The sequence below is a fragment of the Zygotorulaspora mrakii genome, chromosome 2 (genome assembly GCF_013402915.1).
Source record: "Zygotorulaspora mrakii chromosome 2, complete sequence".
NCBI lineage: Eukaryota > Fungi > Ascomycota > Saccharomycetes > Saccharomycetales > Saccharomycetaceae > Zygotorulaspora > Zygotorulaspora mrakii.
The window spans coordinates 436466-457560 of NC_050720.1; the positions used below are offsets into that span (position 1 = coordinate 436466).

General features: G+C 39.9%; 7 protein-coding genes and 1 non-coding gene across 8 annotated transcripts; 7 read left to right on the plus strand and 1 right to left on the minus strand.

The window, feature by feature from the left end:
* Window positions 1–588: 588 nt before the first annotated feature.
* KRE6 (beta-glucan synthesis-associated protein KRE6) lies at window positions 589–2763 on the plus strand (the record flags this gene model as incomplete). The annotated part of the gene is made up of 1 exon (XM_037287030.1): window positions 589–2763. The coding sequence occupies one exon, from the start codon at window positions 589–591 to the stop codon at window positions 2761–2763; it is 2175 nt and encodes a 724-aa protein (XP_037142925.1).
* Window positions 2764–3550: 787 nt separating this feature from the next.
* Window positions 3551–4192, plus strand: HG535_0B02370 (uncharacterized protein; the record flags this gene model as incomplete). The annotated part of the gene is made up of 1 exon (XM_037287031.1): window positions 3551–4192. The coding sequence occupies one exon, from the start codon at window positions 3551–3553 to the stop codon at window positions 4190–4192; it is 642 nt and encodes a 213-aa protein (XP_037142926.1).
* A 1913-nt stretch (window positions 4193–6105) lies between these two features.
* HG535_0Btrna3G lies at window positions 6106–6176 on the plus strand. The gene has a single exon. It is a non-coding gene; the product is annotated as a tRNA-Gly (tRNA).
* A 341-nt stretch (window positions 6177–6517) lies between these two features.
* MCM6 (MCM DNA helicase complex subunit MCM6) lies at window positions 6518–9547 on the plus strand (the record flags this gene model as incomplete). The annotated part of the gene is made up of 1 exon (XM_037287032.1): window positions 6518–9547. One exon carries the CDS (start codon window positions 6518–6520, stop codon window positions 9545–9547), a length of 3030 nt encoding a protein of 1009 aa, XP_037142927.1.
* Window positions 9548–10208: 661 nt separating this feature from the next.
* GPH1 (glycogen phosphorylase) lies at window positions 10209–12893 on the plus strand (the record flags this gene model as incomplete). The annotated part of the gene is made up of 1 exon (XM_037287033.1): window positions 10209–12893. The coding sequence occupies one exon, from the start codon at window positions 10209–10211 to the stop codon at window positions 12891–12893; it is 2685 nt and encodes an 894-aa protein (XP_037142928.1).
* Window positions 12894–13438: 545 nt separating this feature from the next.
* On the plus strand, window positions 13439–15160 carry JEN1 (monocarboxylate/H+ symporter; the record flags this gene model as incomplete). The annotated part of the gene is made up of 1 exon (XM_037287034.1): window positions 13439–15160. One exon carries the CDS (start codon window positions 13439–13441, stop codon window positions 15158–15160), a length of 1722 nt encoding a protein of 573 aa, XP_037142929.1.
* A 162-nt stretch (window positions 15161–15322) lies between these two features.
* ARO8 (bifunctional 2-aminoadipate transaminase/aromatic-amino-acid:2-oxoglutarate transaminase) lies at window positions 15323–16798 on the minus strand (the record flags this gene model as incomplete). Its single annotated transcript, XM_037287035.1, has 1 exon — window positions 15323–16798. The coding sequence occupies one exon, from the start codon at window positions 16796–16798 to the stop codon at window positions 15323–15325; it is 1476 nt and encodes a 491-aa protein (XP_037142930.1).
* Window positions 16799–18117: 1319 nt separating this feature from the next.
* KEX1 (serine-type carboxypeptidase) lies at window positions 18118–20121 on the plus strand (the record flags this gene model as incomplete). Its single annotated transcript, XM_037287036.1, has 1 exon — window positions 18118–20121. The coding sequence occupies one exon, from the start codon at window positions 18118–18120 to the stop codon at window positions 20119–20121; it is 2004 nt and encodes a 667-aa protein (XP_037142931.1).
* Window positions 20122–21095: the final 974 nt, after the last annotated feature.

Here is a 21095-nt window from a genome sequence, read left to right on the forward strand (position 1 = left end):
CATTTCTGATCTCTCTCTTTCCTTGTTTGTGCTTGCGCCGCAGCTCTTCCAGTTGGGCGACGCCAAAGCACGCTTAGCATTACTAATTTTAGTAGGAATTTTCAACGACGCCAAATACCGTTTTCTGTTCTCACTGAAACATTCGCGACATTTCACCTCAACGTAATGTGTGACGCTGCCATATCTGTAAATGTAAAAGCTATTTCGAGAGAAACGAGAGCAAGTTGGGCCAAGTCAGGTTGAAATAACATATTTCACTGAAGATTTTTTTAGTATAGGCTATTTACGTTGATTGAGAGTAAGAAGCATTTGAAGAAATCTATTCCAACTTGTACTATTTCAGAGCTGGGAGCCCAGGATAGGTGGAGGATCAGAATCAGAAGTTGAGAAATCGATTGTTTGAAGCTCTTTTTTTTTCTCCTGTATTAGTAAAGTGGATCAAGGGGGAAACGTCGTAGCTCATCTCGTGGATATCCAAATATAATATAGGGCAGCATAGTGAGTTCATTCGTTTATAGAGGGTTCGATTAGTTTAGCGGATCTTATTTTGCTGGGGCCAAATTTTGCTGAGACGGAAGCATTGGCAAGATGTCGGTAAGGAATTTGACAAACAACGGAAAAAATCTCAGCAGCAGTGATGAGGGTATGCAGACAGAGTCGTCACTGCTGTCAACATCCTCGGAGCGCAGAAACCCCTTTCTGGGCAGCGGGGAAGAGGACGAGGGACTGCTGGAACCGGAGAATTCGAGTCAAGAGCTGCTACATAACGATTCTAGCGGCTCAATACGTTTTCAAGCGGCAAACAACAGCGGTGCGTCTCACTTTGCAGATCATGGCGGTGAAGGTGTGGGAGGTGTAGTACAGCAGCAGCCAGTTTCGGATTACAAAGGATATTACTCAAAAAACTCACCGGCCAACGCCGGCGGGGTTCCGGACAATACGCGATTGAACTCAGCAAAGGGCCTTCCATCATCAACCTCTCTAAATACAGGGCTATCAGCGAACGACATCATGTCGCCTCCAGAGTATGACAGATATCCGTTGGTAAGTTCAAGGATAAGTTCGATGGCTCAGATGCCAAATCCAAACAAATATACGCATGGTTTAAATTCTTCCTCCCCGGGGAATGCATCAGATTCATCGATATCCTCGAATCCGTTTTTGGGAGAACAAGATTTTTCACCTTTTGGTGGTTATCCAGCTTCTTCTTTTCCTCTTCTAATGGAGGAAAAGGAAGATGATGATTATTTGCATAATCCTGATCCAGAAGAAGAGGCAAGGCTAGATAAAAAACGGTTTGTAATTGATTTCAAACATATGAGTAGAAGATCATTTGGTGGTTTAATTGGTATTTTATTGCTATTTTTGGGAATGCTGGTTGTTTTTGTTGTTATACCTGCAGTTACATTTACTGGTCGTAGAGGTACGCAAGTTATCAGTCGGTTAACAGATTACCAATATCCCCAGTTATCAGCGATAAGAACAGCCCTGGTGGATCCAGATACACCCTCATCTGTTCTGACGAGACGAGCACTCGACGGTTCGCAATGGTCGCTGGCATTTTCCGATGAGTTTAATGCTAATGGCAGAACTTTTTACGAAGGTGACGATCAATTTTGGACAGCTGTTGACCTAAATTATGCAGCTACAAGAGATTTAGAATGGTATTCACCTGACGCTGTAACAACGAATAACGGTACGTTGCAACTAAGAATGGATGCTTTCAGAAGTCACGATTTGTATTATCGATCAGGTATGCTTCAGAGTTGGAATAAGCTATGTTTCACTCAGGGTGCACTGGAAATTTCTGCAAATTTGCCAAATTATGGTAGGGTTACTGGGTTATGGCCAGGTTTATGGACTGCAGGTAACCTTGGTCGTCCAGGTTATCTGGCCAGTACTGAAGGTGTTTGGCCATATTCTTATGAGTCCTGTGATGCTGGTATCACACCAAATCAGAGCTCTCCGGATGGAATATCATATTTGCCCGGTCAAAAATTAAGTGTTTGTACTTGCGATGGTGAGTCACATCCAAACCAAGGTGTCGGAAGAGGAGCTCCAGAAATCGATGTCTTGGAAGCTGAAGCTGACACTACGTTAGGTGTTGGCGTTGCATCTCAATCTTTACAAATTGCACCTTTTGACATCTGGTACATTCCGGATTATGAGTTTATCGAGGTTTATAACTTCACTACTACATCAATGAATACCTATTGTGGTGGTCCTTTCCAGCAAGCTGTATCAGCTATCACCACTTTGAATACTACGTGGTACGAATTTGGTCCCGATGCAGGGAAATTTCAGAAGTACAGTTATGAATACCTTAATGATAACGATAATGGATATATTCGTTGGTTCGTCGGTGATGTACCCACCTATACAATTTACGCAAAAGCCCTTCATCCCAATGGTAATATTGGCTGGAGAAGAATTAGTAAAGAACCAATGTCGATCATCCTAAATCTGGGTATTTCGACTAATTGGGCCTATATCGATTGGCAATTCCTTTTCTTCCCGGTCACTATGTCTGTTGACTATGTTAGGATATATCAACCTAATGACAGTATATCGATAACGTGTGAACCGGATGGATACCCTACTCAAGATTACATCAATGCGCATATGAATGCTTACTACAATGTTAACTTAACAAGTTGGGAAGAGGCAGGCTACAGTTTCCCTAAGAACATATTGACCGGTGACTGTACCAGTTCAAGATTCCAACTTTCCTCCAATGATGGTCAGCATTCCAATTCAAATTGAAAGTCCATTGTCACTCATTTTTGCATTTAATATTTCTTTACATTCGTAACTTCATTTCCTTCTTCGACCACTATGAGAACAAAGGCAATGCTAGATGCACTGGGTGATGAGGAAGAGCAAAACATTTTTAATGCTCACTTATGTCGCACGCTATTGCACAATACTGCACAATGTGGCACAACAACGCTCTTTAGTAAAAAGGTGGTGATTTCTTTGATCGTACCCTTCGAGCTCATCCAAAAAATGTAATTTATATATATACTCATTTCTTCTTCTATTCTTTTTCGAATTTATACTTATATCCATACTTCAAACAGTTAACTCTCCACAAAAACAGGGACTTCTACCTCCACTGGCAGATGCTTGTCCCATCTTTATGAGTCGGATAAATACTACTTCAAATTCTATTTGGTGTACGGCCATGCTACAAACAGCTATCATTGAAAAGCTTCACTTGGCAAATTACTGACACAACTCAGGTGGGAATTGATCGTTGTCGATATTTCGTTTTATAGTATGAAAAAACCTAGATCCGTACAATATTATTAGCAGAAGTGAATTATACCTTTTAATAGGGGCCCCAATTTCGCACGGAATGATAAAAATCGTTGATACTACACCACGATTTTTTATTTCATAACAGCCGATTCAAATGCTTGAATCACTCCTCTGTTTTACTTTTAAATAAATGGTGAAGTCATAGTTGTATATTTTTCTGTAGTCAGACGTATGAAATTTACTAAGTTCCTTTCGGAACTTGATAACCCTGTTCTTTAGATTATTCTCTATGTTATTAGGAGACAGTATCACCGTTTTTTTAGCGGGACTCCTAGGTTTCTTAAGTTCTGTTACGGCACGCCACAATGATGAAGTCGTCGTGCAAGTAAATACTAATGTATTACTGAACGCGCAGAATAACATGGTAGAGATTGACGGTCAGGCGTACGGCATATTGGCAGATAAATACGATTATAATGTTGATCCAGTTGTTGAAAATATCACAATTCCAGCCAGAAACACTGATAATAGAGGTGGAGGTCGGCTTACGGTTGCTTTGATGAACGTATTGTCTACCTTCGTGAACCGGAGACCTCTTTTGACAGGCAAGATATGTAACACTATGTGCTTTTCAGAAACGACGGAAGACAGCACTGCTTATGCAATTTGTATATATAGGTACACTAAGAGCGCGTTGGGATGTACCACGGTCGATATTCCGCATTTAAGGAACGTGATTAAGGATAAGTTGCTAGAATTTGCGCGCCAAGAACTAACAGGTAAGTGCATTACCATCTTTGATTCGAATAGTAGCGTGACATACGCGAAGATAGTCATGCTTGGGAATGGGATAAGCATGGGTGATGTTCACTGTGAGGCGCCTAGCGACTGGAATGCACCTACTTTTTTTCAAAAGTCTTACATTATTTAAATTAGTTACATGCTTGATTAAAGTTTGCCATTGGTGATTGTTTAGCCTGTCATAGACCTGTCAATCCTTATTCTTCTTACACGTTAAAAGATATGGATGTAGAATAGGTAGAAATATATACTGACCTTAAAGTTTAGTACAGAACCCCTATAGAACGTGCGTTTTCCAAACCTGAAATGTGCATACTAGGGCCGAGTGCGCACTCACATAAAAAAAGTCTCATTTGGTCAACTAATCGCAAAGCAGACGTTCATGTTTAAATGTAAACAAGGCAGTCTGAGACGATATTCTTGATAAAGTTCAGTGAAAATTGAGATCCTATCGAATTATCAGTCATTGAAAAGGTTATAGGCTCATAATTTATGCCGCAGTCATACCATTTCATCAATCCCATAGAATTATAAAACATATATGTTATTAGTCATTCCATGCATATACTTAACCGAAGCATAGATTCTGAATTATAAGCGTCTTGCGATTGTCGGCCTGCAACTCTTCAAACATTATAACTCTGTTTAGGCTTCACCTGACCCCGATTTTTTGCTGTACCACAGGAAAAAATCTATCTTTGAATCTCTCAGGTTGTCCCTCCTTCAGTATGTCTTGCTTATCTGATAACATCAGTCGATGTTTTAACAATGTCTCAACAAGCTGGTATCAAAAATCCTGAAATTAACTCGCTTTCAATACCCAGGTTTCTCAGATTGTATCTGCAGTTCATACTTTGAAATCAATCTCATATTCAGCACAGTACCGACAAAGCTCAGCTTTTTGATGTGTACTCTTATTAATCAGAGAGTAAGCTAACTTCGGACTTGTTAATGTTAAATTCGTTAAATATTGACAATAATATCGTGATTTTCGGTTATTGAGGTCTATAAGTCCTTGATTTTTTATATCATATAAAATGAGATTGGATGTAGGGAAAAGACGTCAGTATTTATACCTGGCATTCTGCAGCTATTGAAAGATAAATAGGATAATGAAAAAAGTATTTTCACCCCTGGCAGTTCACAGTTCGTGTTGTTATAAATGTATTCTTCCAGTCCCCCAGAATTTATGGTACAGCTCGTTATTTCTTATTCCATGCCATAGATTCCTCCGTAGTCAGATTCCAGAATTGTAAGCGTCTTGCTATAGAGCATCATCTCACGACTCTCTTATCTGGAAAGGAGGGTATCTTCGGCGTTGTCGATAGTAACTTGGTTTGACATTGATGATGATACTATGATATTCAATTATAGAGATATATAATTCCTTTGTTTTCTATATCATGAATTGAGATAAAACTAATTGAACTTGGATTAATATCTGGAAAATACGTCAGTATTTATATCTAGCATTTCGCACCTATTGAAGCATAAGAGAGGACGACGAGTGAAGAATTTTCATCGTCATCACACCATTTCTAGTCCCATAGAATCCACAGTACAACTGTTATTTCGTCTTCATTCCATAGACTCCTTCGTAGTCAGACTCCTGAGTTGTAAACGTCTCGCGATAGACTGTCATCCGATATCTTTCCAGTATCGATTGACATTCTGTTAGGGTTTCATCTGACTTCGTTTATTTTGTTTTACAGACCAATTGTCTTATTTCTGATGCTTATAAGTCATCTCTTTAAGATATCTTACAATCTCGATTTATATTTCAACAGATATTCTGTTAGGGCTTCATCTGGCTTCGTTTATTTTGTTTTACAAACTAATTGTCTTGTTACTGATGCTTATAAGTCATCTCTTTCATGTATATTACAATATCGATTTATATCTCAACATAATGTCAACCAGTACTTTTATTATTCAATCATATTCCAAAATAATTCAACATGAGCGCATGGAATTCCTAATGTCAGAGCTGGCATATATTCGATCAGTTGTTGTATATCAGATTTGCTGTCATCAAGATTTTAAGCGCAAGTGGTTTAGTGGTAAAATCCAACGTTGCCATCGTTGGGCCCCCGGTTCGATTCCGGGCTTGCGCATTTTTTGCATCTGAAGGGAAAACCCGTTCATTTATTTGTTTGACCATCTCAACATAGTCCTTAATTATGAAACCTTTCCCATATATGTTGAGTTGCGCCCACATGTTTTGTTCATTCTAGTGCTTAGGTAACGGCCCTCTACTAATGTGCCATAATTTATTTCAGCATTAACAATAATCTAGATGTTTTCTTAGATAGGAAAAAAAGCGAAGCGAGGCCGTCGCCAAGTTTAAACAAAAAGTTCTTCATTTCGTGAATTCATTATCATAAGAACAGCGTATGAACAGGCATTGCAAGCGGAGGGCCACTAAACAATTGTGGAAGAAATAAGAATAACAACCATGCCTTCCCCATTCCCGATCGATGCACCAAACAGCACTGGTATTTCGAACTCGTCACCGCCAGCATCGTCGATAGGCGGATTCGGCAGCGGAAGTGGACTCGATCAGGGTTCTCAAGCTGGTTCAAGGAATCAATTCCCAAGTTCCTCACAACCCCATGGTACTACTGCTAATCCAGCAGGTACATCTTCCCTGTTTAGCTCCCAAAACACGTTTGGCGATGCACGATCAGGTGAAATAGATGGCGATATACCATTACCTACCTTAAGAAGAAGAGCAATTAATCATGTCCAAAAAGTGGATGATGTTACTGGTGAGAAAGTGCGTGAAGCTTTCGAAGAATTTTTAGAGGCTTTTTCAATTGCAAATTCAGAAACCGGGGAACTTGAAAGGGTTTATATTGCTCAAATAGAATTCATGAAAGTTTATGATTTGAGTACCATTTATATTGACTACAAGCATCTTTTCATGAGAGAAAATGGAGCACTAGCAATGGCAATATCAGAACAATATTATAGATTTCTTCCTTTCTTATTAAAGGGTTTAAGAAGCGTGATCAGGGAATATGAACCGGATTTATTGATATCAGCGGACTCTATTAGCGATAACCGGAACGACCAAGATACTCAGGCGCCAACTGATTCTTTGGATAATGCATCCTCAGCAGTACGCCCCGAAGCAGACACAATCAATGCCACCGGTTCTGCAACGGGTAGTTCCATAGAACAAACAGAGCGTCTGTTTCAAATAAGCTTCTTCAATTTATCAACAGTACATAGAATAAGAGATATCAGATCGGAAAAGATAGGGTCATTACTGAGCATTTCCGGTACCGTAACGCGAACATCAGAAGTTCGTCCAGAACTTTTCAGGGCAAGTTTTACATGCAATATGTGTCGTGCGGTAATTGATAATGTTGAACAAGCTTTCAAATACACTGAACCGACCATGTGTCCCAATTTGGCTTGTGAGAATAGAGCTTTCTGGACTCTAAATGTTGCGAGATCTAAGTTTTTAGACTGGCAAAAAGTAAGAATTCAGGAGAATGCGAACGAAATTCCAACAGGTTCAATGCCACGTACCATAGATGTTATCCTAAGAGGTGACTGTGTTGAGAGGGCTAAACCTGGTGATCGTTGCAAATTCACAGGGACTGAAATTGTGGTTCCCAACGTCGCTCAACTTGGCTTGCCTGGCATAAAGCCTAGCTCGAGTCTCGATACAAGAGGAATAGCGCGATCCTCCGAGGGTTTGAATAGTGGAGTAACAGGGCTTCGATCACTAGGTGTTCGAGATTTGACTTACTCCATCAGTTTTTTAGCATGTCATGTTGTTAGTATAGGATCAAATTCTGTTGAGAAAAATAGATCTGAAGAGGCTGATTACGAGGACAGTATGCATTTATCTACAACTTTACAAACCTCAAATGTTTATCAAGATGATGAAAGAGATCAAGAAGTTTTCTTAAACAGTTTGAACTCAAACGAGATTGATCAACTTAAGGAAATGGTTAAAGACGAACAAATCTACGACAAATTGGTAAGGTCAATTGCGCCAGCAGTTTTTGGTCACGAAGCAGTCAAAAAAGGTATACTATTACAAATGCTTGGTGGTGTCCATAAAACAACTGTCGAAGGTATAAAATTAAGAGGTGACATAAATATCTGTGTCGTTGGTGATCCATCTACCTCAAAGTCTCAATTTTTGAAATATGTTACAAGTTTTGCAACAAGGTCAGTTTATACCTCTGGTAAGGCTTCGTCAGCTGCAGGTCTTACAGCCGCAGTTGTGAGAGACGAAGAAGGTGGTGATTATACAATCGAAGCAGGTGCTCTTATGTTGGCAGACAACGGTATTTGTTGTATTGATGAGTTCGACAAGATGGATATATCTGATCAAGTTGCCATTCATGAAGCCATGGAACAGCAAACTATTTCTATCGCTAAGGCTGGTATTCACGCAACGTTGAATGCAAGAACTTCCATCCTAGCTGCTGCAAATCCTGTTGGCGGCAGGTATAACAGAAAATTATCATTAAGAGGCAACTTGAATATGACTGCTCCAATCATGTCAAGATTTGATCTTTTCTTTGTTATATTAGACGATTGCAATGAAAAAATTGACACCGAATTGGCATCTCATATCGTTGACTTACATATGAAAAGAGATGACGCAATAGATCCACCATTTAGCGCGGAGCAACTGCGCCGTTATATCAGATATGCTAGGACTTTCAAACCAACGTTAACCAAGGGCGCGAGACAATTTTTGATTTCAAGGTATAGAGAACTAAGGGCAGATGATGCCCAGGGCTACAGTAGATCCAGTTACAGAATCACCGTAAGACAGTTGGAGAGTATGATAAGATTATCAGAAGCAATCGCGAGAGCCTACTGTGTTGATGAAATAACCCCAGCCTTCGTCGCTGAAGCTTACGATTTGTTGCGACAGAGTATCATTCGTGTGGACGTCGATGACATCGAGATCGATGACGAAGCATCGGAAACGACTCAAGGTGCCGGAGACTCAAATGACCAAGATCAGGGGCAGGCACCCGCACCTGAACAACAACAGGAAAGGGCACATATAGACGTGTTGAGGCCAAAGACAAAGACAACAGTCTCGTATGAGAAATACGTTTCGTTAATGAATTTGATCGTGCAAAAAATCGCCCAAGCTGAACGCGAGAACGGCAAAGAGCTTACCGCAACCGATATCATAGATTGGTACCTGCTGCAACGAGAGTACGATTTAGATTCGGAGGAAGAATACTGGCAGGAAAGAAAACTAGCCTTCAAAGTGCTGAAAAGACTGGTAAAAGACAGAATCTTAATGGAAATTCATGGCACTAGAACTCATCTTTCAGACCCCCTAGATACCGACGCGGATCCACATGCACCGCAGGGGGACAAGATAGTCTACGTGATACATCCAAACTGCGAAATGCTCGAGACACTGGACAACCAAATAGCCGCATCTCAATCATCATCGCCATCACCACCACCGCCGCAACCGCACGGCGAAGAATGATAAACGACTGATCGACCGATTCTCGGCATACGTATTAATCAAGAACAAGGAGACACGTTCCCACCACGCCGCCACGGCTTTCTTAAAAAGAGATTCAATCAATTACTGCAAGCAAGAACCTCACATTTACTTATAGCCAACAACTTCACTTCCTCTCCGTAAATAGCTCAAACAAGCATTCATGTAATAAGCTGCATTCAGTAACATTCTATGCACCTTTAAGTTGAAAAACGTCTTCTTATAGCCTATCTTCAACACTTTATTGGTTCGCTTAATCGGCTTCGGGCCTTTTCTGTGTGGGTTAAAAAACGAAAACAGAAAAAAAGGGGAACAGCGAGATTTCTCTTTTCCTTTTCGAGGGACGGGTTCTTGGTGGGACGAGAGTATATTGAAAAGGAATTAAGGGGATGTCAAGGAATTGAAGGGGCGAGCACAATCGTTAAACAGTTATCTTGACATTCCTTGAATAAGTCAGGCATATAAAGGGCTGTTAGTTTTTCCTGATGAATGTTTTCATGGAATTGATCTGAAAGAAGTTGAGTGTCGCGTCTAGCAAGAAGTAGTTGGACTAATTTTTGCTATTCGCCGTTGATACTTTATCTCCCTTGACTGGACTCTGTTTTTATCTTTTTTTTTTTTTTTTTTTTTTTTTTGAGGAACAATGACCACTACTTCAAATGATTTGATTACTGAGGAGCCTCGTGCTCCTCACGTTCCTCGTTTGACGAGACGATTGACTGGTTTTTTGCCCCAAGAGATCAAGAATATCGATACGATTATCCCTTTGAAATCGAGAAATATTTGGAATAAACACCAGGTGAAAAAGTTTGAAGATAAGGAGGGGTTTGAAGGCCGGTTCATCGGACATGTGGAGACTACATTGGCAAGATCGCTGTATAACTGTGATGATTTGGCTGCCTACGAGTCCACTTCTCTTAGTGTGCGTGATAACTTAATTATCGACTGGAATAACACGCAGCAAAGGATCACTGCTAGAGATCCAAAGAGGGTTTATTATCTATCTCTGGAATTTTTGATGGGTAGAGCATTGGACAATGCGTTAATCAACAGTCAGGCTGGTTCTGACGAGCCAACGTCGAGACCGATGGTCGAAAAGTCGTTGGACGAGTTGGGATTCAATCTGGAAGATGTTTTGAAGAAGGAACCGGATGCCGCATTAGGTAATGGTGGTCTAGGACGTTTGGCTGCTTGTTTCATTGATTCAATGGCCACTCAGAACATTCCTGCTTGGGGCTACGGGTTACGTTATGAATATGGAATATTTGCACAAAAGATTATTGATGGTTATCAAGTCGAAACCCCAGATTATTGGTTGAATTTTGGAAATCCATGGGAAATTGAACGTAATGAAATCCAGGTTCCAGTTACATTTTATGGTTATGTTGATAGAAGTGATGGCGAATCGACAACTTTATCTCCATCGGATTGGATTGGCGGTGAGAGGGTTTTAGCGGTCGCTTATGATTTCCCTGTTCCTGGTTATAAGACCTCGACGGTCAATAATCTTAGATTATGGAAGGCAAAACCAACTACTGAATTTGATTTTGCAAAGTTCAATTCTGGTGATTATAAGAATTCTGTAGATGCGCAACAACGTGCTGAATCAATAACCGCTTGTCTTTATCCGAACGATAATTTCAATCAAGGTAAAGAATTAAGATTAAAACAACAATACTTTTGGTGTGCTGCTTCATTGCATGATATTATAAGAAGATTCAAAAAAACTTCGAGACCTTGGTCAGAATTACCAGATCAAGTTGCAATTCAATTGAATGATACTCATCCAACTCTAGCAGTTGTTGAATTACAAAGAGTACTAGTTGATCTTGAGAAATTAGATTGGCATAAGGCTTGGAGTATTGTGACTGCCACTTTTTCATATGCAAACCATACGGTCATGCAGGAAGCCTTGGAAAAATGGCCAATTGGATTGTTTGGTCATTTGTTACCAAGACATTTGGAAATTATCTATGATATCAATTGGTTTTTCTTACAAGAGGTTGAAAAGAAATTTCCAAAAGATTTTGATCTGCTAAGTCGTGTTTCAATAATCGAAGAGTGTTCGCCAGAGAGACAAGTTAGAATGGCGTACTTAGCTATTGTTGGATCTCATAAAGTTAATGGTGTCGCTGAGTTACACTCTGAATTGATTAAAAAGACGATTTTCAAAGATTTTGTAAAAGTGTATGGTTCTCAAAAATTCACTAATGTCACAAATGGTATCACACCAAGAAGATGGTTAAAACAAGCAAATCCAAAGTTAGCTGAGCTGATCGGTAAGGCATTGAATGATCCCAAACAAAATTTCTTGCTAGATATGCCAAAATTAACAGAGTTAGCTAAGAAGGCAGATGACCCTGAATTTCAAAAGGCATGGGATCTAGTGAAGGCAAACAATAAATTACAACTAGCTGATTTAATCAAGGACACCAATAACGGTGTTGATATCATTGATAGAGAACATATCAAAGATACCTTATTTGATATTCAAGTGAAACGTATCCATGAATATAAACGTCAACAAATGAATATTTTCGGTGTCATTTATCGTTACTTGGCAATGAAAAAGATGTTAAAGGAGGGGTCAACAATTGAAGAAGTTGCTAAAAAATATCCAAGAAAGGCATCAATATTTGGTGGTAAAAGTGCTCCTGGTTACTATATGGCAAAATTGATTATCAAGTTAATAAACTCTGTTGCAGAGATTGTCAACGATGATGCAGAAATTGTGGATTTGTTGAAGGTTGTCTTTATTCCTGATTACAACGTTTCAAAAGCTGAAATAATTATTCCTGCTAGTGATTTAAGTGAGCATATTTCAACCGCAGGTACCGAAGCTTCGGGTACATCAAATATGAAATTCGTTATGAACGGTGGTTTGATTATTGGTACGGTCGATGGTGCTAATGTCGAGATCACTAGGGAAATTGGTGAAGACAATATCTTTTTGTTTGGTAACCTGAGCGAACATGTCGAGGAATTGAGATATAACCACCAATACAAAAAGACTGAGCTTCCTCCAGAGCTGGCTCAAGTGTTGAAATCAATCGAAAGTGGTGTCTTTTCACCAGAAAATCCAAACGAGTTCAAACCATTGATAGACAGTATTAAGAGCCATGGTGATTATTACTTGGTAAGTGATGATTTTGAGTCTTATGTGGCTACTCAGGAGTTGGTCGACGAGGTCTACCACACTCAGAAAAATGATTGGATCAAGAAGAGTATCTTGAGTGTTGCAAACATCGGTTTCTTTAGCAGTGATCGTTGTATTGAAGAGTATTCTGAGACCATTTGGAATGTCGAACCGGTGAAACCTGAGACCTAAGGAGTCATCTTCTCCTTTACTCACTTCGCCCCTCGTCTTTCTTAGACATTTTCCCGAGAAACGTTACTTTTATATATGCCTCTACTTTTATTATTACTATTATTCCTGGTATCTAGCTATTCAACTCGAATGAAATCGGTATTATGATTTCCGGGTTTTCTTTTCCGGGTTTTCTTTTCCTTGTTTTACTCGGTCGGAAGGAAACTGCATATTGTGCAGCTTTTTGTCCTCCGGAGGTCCTGGCACTTTTTATGACTGTACCGGTGATTGAAGTCCAGGCTAAAAAGCTCAAGCACTAAAACCAAGAGCAACAGGAAATAAAGGAAAACAAGGCGTTACGAAGTTCGATGACAGGTGGGGTTCCAGAAGATGGAGATCTTAAGGAATGATGAAAGAGGGGAATTGGCAAGAGGGGAATTGTAAAGAGGGGCTGAGTCCACCTAGGACTGGAGCCAAGATGGGATATATAAGACGAAAGAGTGCGGTCGACAAGTGGCAGTGACGGATCCTCAAAAAAGCAGCAAGTGATCCTTGGGATTATTAAAATGGTAGAAGTCAGAACGGAGTCAGGGCCTAGACTGGCTGCGACAGAAGCAGCAGAAACGGCAGCAGGAGGAGGATCAGGAATCGGGACAACTGAAAATGATTCAATCAGTTTTGCATCAGTTTCCGCGTTGGAGCGGCAGTCAACGGAGATTTCTTGCAATGGAGAGTTAAAAAATGCCGAAACGAGTGATAATTCGAAGAGTCAAAGGAAACTGCAGCATCATCTTTCCAGAGAAGAAATTAAAGATTATTTCAGGACACGATTTACGACACTTTTCCCCACTAGGAAAAGCCTAAAACAGGCAAGAGAACAGTATCCGTTGAATCCGTTCCCGGCGTTGAGACTAATGACATGGCAGCAGACCCAATTTTTCTTAGTTGGTCTTCTTGCTTGGACTTGGGATGCACTTGATTTTTTCTCTGTCTCCCTTAATATGGCTGCTATCGCAGATGATTTGAATTCAACGGTAAAGGACATTTCACACGCTATTACTTTGGTTCTGTTATTGCGTGTCGTTGGTGCTATTATATTTGGATACGCAGGTGATAAATTTGGGAGAAAATATCCGTACTGTGTTACAATGGTTTTGATTATCATAGTTCAACTGGCACAGGGATTTGTAAAGAGCTATAGTGCATTTTTGGGCGTAAGAGCTATATTCGGCATAATAATGGGATCGATATACGGTGTCGCAAGTGCAACGGCGTTAGAAAATGCTCCTGTAGAGGCAAGATCTATTTTATCCGGTATCTTTCAGCAAGGATATGCGCTTGGATATCTATTGGGTGTTGTATTTGTCAGAGCTATTGTGGATAATTCTTCCCACGGTTGGAGAGCGTTATTTTGGTTTAGCGCTGGTCCACCGGTTCTATTTATCATCTGGAGATTGCTATTACCAGAGTCACCAACCTACGTTAGATTGAAGGAAGAGCAAAAGAGATCAGCAATAAGAACGAACAATGGCAAATCAATTTTTTGGAGAAATGCTCGTGCAGTATTGAAATATTACTGGATCACTATGGTTTACTTGGTTATATTAATGGCGATGTTTAATTTTTCATCTCATGGTACACAGGATTTATTCCCCACAATGTTGACGAGACAATATGATTATTCCGAAGATGCTTCAACTGTTACAAATTCTGTTGCGAATTTAGGAGCAATAGCTGGTGGAATAATTGTTGCACATAGTTCAGCATTTATTGGCCGTAGATTTGCGATTATGGTTTGTATCATAATTGCTGGCGCGCTTTTGTATCCGTGGGGCTTCGTATCAGATAAGAGTGGTCTCAATGCGTCCGTTTTTTTCTTACAGTTTTGTATACAAGGTTTGTGGGGTTGTTGTCCAATTTATCTAATGGAAATGTGTCCAATGGAATTTAGGACATTCTTAACAGGTGTAGCCTACCAAATGGGTAATATGATTAGTAGTGCCTCTTCCACTATAGAAGCTACTATCGGAGAAAAATTTCCAGTTGAAGGTAAACCCGAAGGGGTCTATGATTATGGAAAAGTTATGGCAATATTTATGGGTTGTGTACTTGCTGTTTTCCTCGTGGTTATCATCTTGGGTCCTGAAAATAAAGGTGGTGAAGTCATTCTTAATGATGATATTGTTTCTTCTAGAGGTTCATTGGAACGTGTGCGCTCGGAGGATTTAGAAGCCAACAATCAACTAGATGTAGAGGAGATAAAGCCTCATAGTACCCATAAAGAATGAAAGATAATGGTCGGCACATATTTATAATTCATAAGAATGTAATATCTTTGACATTGCGGACCATGCTATGGTCATTAGTAACCAAATATAATAGTTAAAAATGTGAATGATTTCCCCAACTTTTTTCTTACGTATTCGAAATATAATAAACTAAACATGTAATCATAAGCCAAATTCTTCTTTTAGAGCTATACTCAATCTTTTTAGGCCCTCAGTCAATTTTTCTGGTGATACAGCAGCATATGTACCTCTGAAGAAAATCTCATTTCGGTTTCCTGTCATTTTTGATTCTACCGGTTGAGGTGGTACAGTTTCACCTTCAGTTTTGAACCAGCTACCAGGAACAACCAAAACACCTGAACTTATAACTTTTTCGTAGATAGCATGTTCCACTTGAGCGGGATCGGAATCATATTTTGCCTTGAATTCAGGATGTGCGGATGCATCAATGTCAACCGTAAAGAACATACCGGCAATTGGTGGATTAACGACAAATGCATCAGTTTTTGGTAAGTATTTGTGTAGAGCGTCAATAGCATTATCACGTTTCAAAGTGTATTCATGACGCAAACCTAATAACCAGTCCAAATATCCATCTTGGCCCCAACTATTCAAAGTTCCAGCAACCAAAGCTTGAGTAAAACCACTGGCGGCTTGAATAGTCATTTCATGCAAGTAAACGTAGCTTTGTAAAATGCTCTTTGAGGCAGTTATCCAGCCTAACCTAGTGGCTGGAGCTAAAACTTTTGAGAAGGAGTCCAATCTAATAACACGACCTTCGGTATCAATACTCAAGAATGTCTTGGCCAACGATTTCAGAAATTCCTCGTGCGTTAACTTCTTAGCAGTTCTTTCTTTTGGATCCCGAATGTATGGTTCCATCTGTAGGAAATAGTATGGTTCATCTTCGACGATAATGAAGTCATGCTTTTGAGCAATACGGTAGATTTTCTCCTTTCTGTCATCTGCTAAGGAAGTACCCGTTGGATTTTGCCCAGTAGGAATGGTGTAAAGTAATTTTGGTTTTGCAGCTTCAGGATTCCAATTGTCCATGATAGCTTCAAGCTTTTCAGGAATGATACCGTTCTGATCAATTGGCAATGGGAAAACAATAACTCCTTGTGCCTCAGCAGATGCCAACGATGAAGAGAATGAGTGAGCTTCTGCAAGAATGACATCCCCCTTGTTACAGAAAATTCTCAAAGTAGATTCCCAAGCGTTAGTATTACCTGTTGTTGCAATTACGTCCCAATCCGCATATTTCATGTCATGAATAATAGTATTGTGTTCTTTCAAAAACTTGATTAGTTCTGGTTGCCCATTGGTGAAACCGTACTGCAAGCCTCTAGCCAAGGGAATCGTGCCATTGGATTGATCTTGTTTTTTGATAGAAACTTTTAAAGAATCCTCTTTGGTGCCCGTGAGCGGTGCCCCAATACCTTTAGCGAAAGGTGGAAGTGGAGAATCGACCACTAAATTATCCCATGGAAAATAATCACTTAAGGGTAATCCACCACCCAAGAAGATAATGTTGGGATCTTGGAATAGATGTATGCAGGTCTTAAGCGGCGAAGGCTTACGTGCCTTTGTCTCGTCAGAATACAGGTATGAGAAATCTTTGGCTTCTCCTAGTGTCATTATCGGTTCTTGGTATGCTTAGCTAGCACTAATGAAGTACTGAATACAAAAATCAAAAGGTAGATTCAAGTTCAATATTCTTGTTATATAAACTTGGTGGAGAAACCTTCGAGTCATAGATTCCAATTCCTTTTTTTTTTTTTTCATTTTTTTCCCAAGGAAAAAGCGTTGCCGCATCGATAAGAAACATAATAGGCTCACACTGATGTGTCATCTTCGTGAACGAGACCTGAAGTACCGTTAATAACCGGTTTGATGGCTAACTTGCCGATGACAGATAAGAGGAGATGAGTTTCTACTCAGTCAGTGGTTGATCCCAATCAGGCGGAAGTTTCCGTCAGAGTACGTGAGCATACGGTATTGTTGAGCATCGTGATGACACCTCTTTTTGGTGAAACGTTCTAAACTGACATAACTTCGCAAGATGAGTCAGCCTACATAGTTGCGAGAAGTGCTGAATGAGTTTGAGTAGTTTCAATGTATACGGGCTTTCAGACAGTTGCTTGCACAAGTAGGAGTGATGCGGTTATCCACTTGCTAAGGGGAACTCTTGATTACGATGTTCATGCAAATTGTAACACTAAAACTGGCAAACCGGCTGGCGAATGTGACTGAATCGGCACTACGTGAACGTGACTGTGTCGCTGTAAAGGAACTATCTGTAATTGGCGCGTGTTGCTCCAAATACTGTTCCGCAAGCCATCTGCTGGCACCCTAGTCCGTATGCTTGAATTTCGAAACTGCCAGATGCAAGGTAATTGCTGGGCAGTACTCATAGATTGAGGTTGCTCTAGAAGTCGGGATTAAAAATACCTTGAATAAGTCAGCATGTAGTTGATACAGCACTAGCTATCTTCCGTTCAAAGTTTGACTAAGAGCAATCAACTCTAAGTGGAATGCTCTGCGATTAAGCTACTCTGGAAGTCTGTGCGTTCATATTTTACGTGTCTTTGCTCATTTGCATGCTGACCTACTCGACATAGCAGCTTGTGCAACAAGCGATATTTTTCATTTCTTGCAGAATTTCATACTTGAAAAACTCGATAAAAGAAGCACTTGAATATCGTAAAGAAGAAGCTCTAGTTCTCGATAGGCACTACCCTACAGAGATTCCATTAGGGTCATTGAGTGGTCACCAGCTTACGAAAGCATACAGAAGATCCTAACTCAATTTCTGACAACATCGTCCATCCTGTTTAAGGAATTAATGCACATTTGACCATCATTTTGTCCTCTAGTTTGCGAATTTGAATAAGCTTTAGAGCAAGATAGTCCAATTCTGAAGTACCTGTGGTGAACACTCACCAAACGTCGAAATTATGCCTTTGAATTTTTTTACTTGGTCCAAAGCCACGCTTTTGCTAGGTCTTTTAGTAACGATAGGTTCTGCCCTACTGACGGCGGATGACTATTACGTATCTCCCGAGTTGATTCCTGGATTTTTACCGGACAGTGATTGGCAAGATTCCGATATGTATGCTGGTCATATACCTCTTAGCAACAATGAGGATGAGATCAATTACTTTTTTTGGAAGTTTGTTGACGGTCGCAGAGATAAACCACTAATGATATGGCTTAACGGTGGACCGGGTTGTTCATCAATGGATGGCGCATTGGCAGAAAATGGCCCTATTAGAATAGATGACGATGGCAAAGCCTTTATCAACGAAGGTTCATGGCACAAAAGGGTCGATATCGTGTATCTGGATCAGCCTGTCAACACAGGGTTTTCATTTGCAAATAAAACAGGTCCGCTGATCTACGATGATGATTTAGATGTTGTCACGGAGCACTTTATGCAATTTTTGGACTCCTATTTTCAGATATTTCCTGAAGATATTTATAAAGACTTGATGCTAGCAGGGGAGAGCTTTGCCGGCCAGTATATTCCATTCTTCGCCGATGCCATCAGAAGACGTAATGACAACCTGGAGGCTGACCAAAATAGATATAATTTGAATTCTGTGTTCATTGGTAACGGTTGGTTGGATCCAAACAATCAAGCATTATCGTATCTACCATTTGCAAAGGAGAAAAATTTAATCGATGAGACAAATCCAAACTTTTCATCGCTACTAAAAGCTCATGAAAATTGTCAGAATGCTATCAACAATCATAATTTTATTAATGAACAAGAATTTTCCTATGAAGAATGTGAGTCTATTTTAACCTTACTGTTATCCTCCACTAGGAATGCTTCCCCAGATATTCCATCAAATGAGGTTTGTTTAAACGTTTATGATTACACACTACGTGACAATTATCCAGCCTGCGGTATGAACTGGCCAGCTGCCGTCCAGAACATTCCTACTTTTTTTGGAACAGAAGGTGTTTTAGAGGGTTTAAATGTTAGACCTGAAGACGTCCCGAGATGGAGGGAATGCGATAATGGCGTAACACGCGCTCTAACAAATCCAAGGTCTATCCCTTCAATAAATTTATTTCCGGATATCATGAACGCAGGAATAAATATTATCCTTTTCAATGGTGATCACGACCTTATTTGCAATACCCAAAGTGTCACGAATGTTATAGATAATTTGAATTGGGGTGGCCAAAAAGGTTTCAGTGAACATGCTGAGTATTACGATTGGATTTTCAATGATGCTGCGATGGATACGTTCGAGCCAGCGGGGTATGTCAAGTACGATAGAAACTTGACCTTTATAAATGTTTATAACGCCTCACACATGGTATCAACTGATAAGAGCATGGTGAGCAGGGGAATTTTGGATATTTACCTTGACGATGTATCATTTGACATGGTTGATGGGAGGTTTGTTTTGACTAGCACAAGTAAAATGGAGCCATGGAGCGAGGATGAAGATGAAGATAAAGATGAGGATGACGATGATAGTGGAGATTTTGAAGGGGATGAGTCTGAGTCTGAGGAAGAAGATGAAGATATGGATGACGATGACGATGGAGAAGAGGCTGAAGATAAGGATGAAGATGACGAAGAGGGTGAAGATACGGATGAAGATGAAGATAAGGAGGACAAAGAAGACACCGTGTATTCCTCCCACGATAAATTTCGGATAGTTTTGGTGACCTTCATGTCCATAGCGTTGGCAATTGCGATCATATTATATATATATAGCAAAAAGTTCAAGCCGGGAATGCGTGCTATCCTCATGAGATCTAATCGAAAGCATGATCAAAATAAAACGGTCTCTTGGGCAGATGATTTAGAAGACGGTATCGATTTTGATGTAGACGAAGAGCTGAGCAGATCAGAAACTGCAAGCAGTCGGTCCAAAAGTAAAGGTTCATACACAAGCGTCCCTACTACTGAAGAATCTTTCGAATTAGAAGACATGTAGACGCATACATATTTTTACTGACAATTGTGTAGCTGCATTTTCGTGTGGCAGTCACGTACAAATCATCGTACCTGTTTGGAAGGAGGAGGTTGAAGCAAAAGAGCTTATAAATTTCTGAAAGTTCGGAGATCACATTTGAACCAAGACGATCCCTACCTGGAAATTTCATTTTGACACACCTGCTCATCTCTGTTTAAAATTTAAAGTTCAAGGCTGCATGCTAATCTACCAATAGTTAGGCACTGGTTGTATGATATCAAAGGTATTTTTGAGTAGCATTTCGTTACCATACGTATCATTTTGTAGTGAATTGAACTTTTCAACAAGAGATATTTTGTGCCTCAATAGAAACATTTACTGCGTTCTTGAGTAAATGGTACTGCGCGACAAGAGTATGAAAGTTGGACAAACATTATATGAAGAGACATCTACCATACCTACTTCCTGGAATCTTCTTCTTTAAAATTGATTCTGTGAAGCATAATGTCTCACGAAGCTCGCTATTCGTATTGTTGTCTCGCATAGCAGTACTCATCGCTATTGGTATGTTGGAGTAACTATTCTACTTTCAAAATCTCCTGATAATATCGAAATTGGATTTTGGTGGCCCAAGTATTGAAAGTGGCGACATTACCAGGATGCTGATATCAATTTGATTAGACATTGATAGTAAGCTTGTGATATTCACTTGTTGATATTTACATGCCCTCGATGAAATATATCACAAAATACAGCCATTGAACCATAAAAATGGTAACATATGATCACTCCACTTCCAGATCCCATATTAACCTGGCACAGTTGTTTTTATATTCCCATGAATAAATTTCCCTTTTCTCAGGTGTGTGAAAGTTTTGGTATATATCAACATTCAACATCACTTTGAACACCACTAACCTCGTAAGGACCTCGTCTGACATTATTTCTCTATTGTTTCAGCGAGTGAAGTGCCCTTTTTAGGCTCTTGTTAATTC